The sequence below is a fragment of the Neophocaena asiaeorientalis genome, unplaced genomic scaffold (genome assembly GCF_003031525.2).
Source record: "Neophocaena asiaeorientalis asiaeorientalis breed wild unplaced genomic scaffold, Neophocaena_asiaeorientalis_V1.1 scaffold540, whole genome shotgun sequence".
In the NCBI taxonomy this organism is placed as follows: Eukaryota; Metazoa; Chordata; class Mammalia; order Artiodactyla; family Phocoenidae; genus Neophocaena; species Neophocaena asiaeorientalis.
The window spans coordinates 4,866,568-4,868,362 of record NW_020172141.1 but is presented as its reverse complement, the minus strand read 5'-3'; the positions used below and the strand labels follow the sequence as shown (position 1 = coordinate 4,868,362).

Here is a 1,795-nt window from a genome sequence, read left to right as displayed (position 1 = left end):
GCGGGGAGGGGGGCAGGGGGGCACAGGGTGTCATGGAGGGGAGCCTCGCCCCCTCCCTGCACCTCGGTTTCCCCATCGGAGGAGCAGGGCTACGCGGCACCTGCCCCCAGGCTGCACTGAGGACCAGCCCGGGAGGCAGCCCCCAAGGGCCCCGGGGCCAGCCTGGACGCTGCTGCAGGGGCCCTGCGGGTGCCTTGAGGCGGAGATGTGCCTGAGTAGCTCGTGCAGCGGTGTCTCAGGGAACCCTTTCTGCCGTGTGGAGAGCAGACTGGAGGCTCTGCGTGATGGCCCCAGAGACTAGGTCCCACTGTGAGAAAGTTAATTTCTGTGGTTTTAAGCCACCAAGTCCGTGGTAACTGGTTGCGGCGGCCACAGGAAGTGGCCGCAGGGAAGCAGGCAGCCAGCAGGCCGAGGAAGGATGCCGGAGGCGGAGGCCCAGCAGAGGGGACGAGAGAAGGGGCTGCTGGAACACGGACCCCTCATCTGGGACGACTGTCCATCCAGCTGCCTTCCCCCATTTCCATAACCCAAGCAAGCACACACGGCCCAGCCCAGGCAAGAGCCCCTCCGAAGGGCGGGATACGACCCCCTGCTGCCGCCCAGCCGGCGGTGAGGGCTTTCCCAGCAAGGACCCCCCCCCCTCCGCAGGGAGACCTCACACGGGGGCCCGCAGCCCTCCCTCAGAGCTGTGGGGCGTGGAGCAGTGTGGACACCCGGGTGGTGGTGTCACCTCCAGCCGACGCTGGCCCTTCCCATCACGGTGGCTTCTGGAGGGCTCCCAAGGGCAGCAGGCGCCTCAGAGCCCAGGAAGCGTCCTCCCCCGAGCAGGGTGCCGGCCAGGGGGCCCAGGCGGTGCTACACGTTCCCCTGGGCCTGGCCCACCACCGGGGAGGGGAGCTGAGCTGACCCAACCCGAGTAGGTTAGCCAGGCCCAGCCAGCCCTCCAGCTCCTACTCAGATGAGGGAAGGGGCCAGACGCCTCGGGCTTGGTCTCCCTGCAGGCCCGTGTGCGGGCCCCACCGGCTGCCCCACCAAGGTCACCACCTCCTTGAGACCCAGCTGCTCCCTGCACCCCGAGCCCCGCCGGCCCCGCCCTCTGCTCTAGTCCCTGCTCAGCTGTCACCTCCTGGCAGAGGGCCCTTGTGTGAAGCCGTCCAGCACGACATGGCAGCGGGGGACGTGACAGCCCTCCACCCGACCGCTGAGGCCAGGAGTGGCTGGGGGTGGATGTGCAGGAGGCTCACCTGGTAAACTTCTGCAGTTTAGACACAGATTCTGGGACAAACATGGGGATGGTCTTTTTGTGCCTGAAACAAATGTTTTCACAGACAGCTGTGCTGAGTCACGGAAAAGTGGCGGAGCCTTCTGAGCCTCCAGCGAGGGGCGGCAGTGCCGAGTCGGAGCCGGAGCCCCGCCCCCAGGGCTGAGTCCTCTGAGAGCCTTGTTTCTTTTGAAGGGTTGGGAGGATGCTGAGGGCTACAAACCAACCCTGGCTCAACTGTGCCCCTCACAGGGCCCTTGTCCTTCTCCAAATATCCCAACGCGCTGCCATCCTCCAGGAAGCCCCTGACAGTCCCCTGGACCGCACCCGGCTGTGGTCACCCGTCCCCCGTCCCCCTTCCCCTCGCACCCTGCACTTCCCATCTCAACACCCCTCAGGTTCGCCTGCTGGGCCTCCTCCCTCCACCTGCTCTGATGGAATCCTCACCCCTTAGGGTCGCCTGACCCTGGCCACCCACCCCGCGCCTGGAACACGGTGCCTATACCCTGTCACCATGCTTGACAAGAGAGACCT

At 66.4% G+C, this 1,795-nt stretch overlaps 1 protein-coding gene across 3 annotated transcripts in view; it reads right to left on the bottom strand.

The window, feature by feature from the left end:
- B9D1 (B9 domain containing 1) overlaps positions 1-1,795 on the bottom strand; it is a 10,071-nt gene that overhangs the window by 925 nt on the left and 7,351 nt on the right. For 2 of the 3 annotated variants that reach the window (XM_024753319.1, XM_024753338.1), the window contains one exon: positions 1,245-1,307. The exons of the other annotated variant lie outside the window; for it this stretch is intronic. In XM_024753319.1, coding sequence (XP_024609087.1) covers positions 1,245-1,307 — 63 coding nt within the window. The remainder of the gene's footprint in view (positions 1-1,244; positions 1,308-1,795) is intronic. 3 annotated transcript variants of the gene reach the window in all.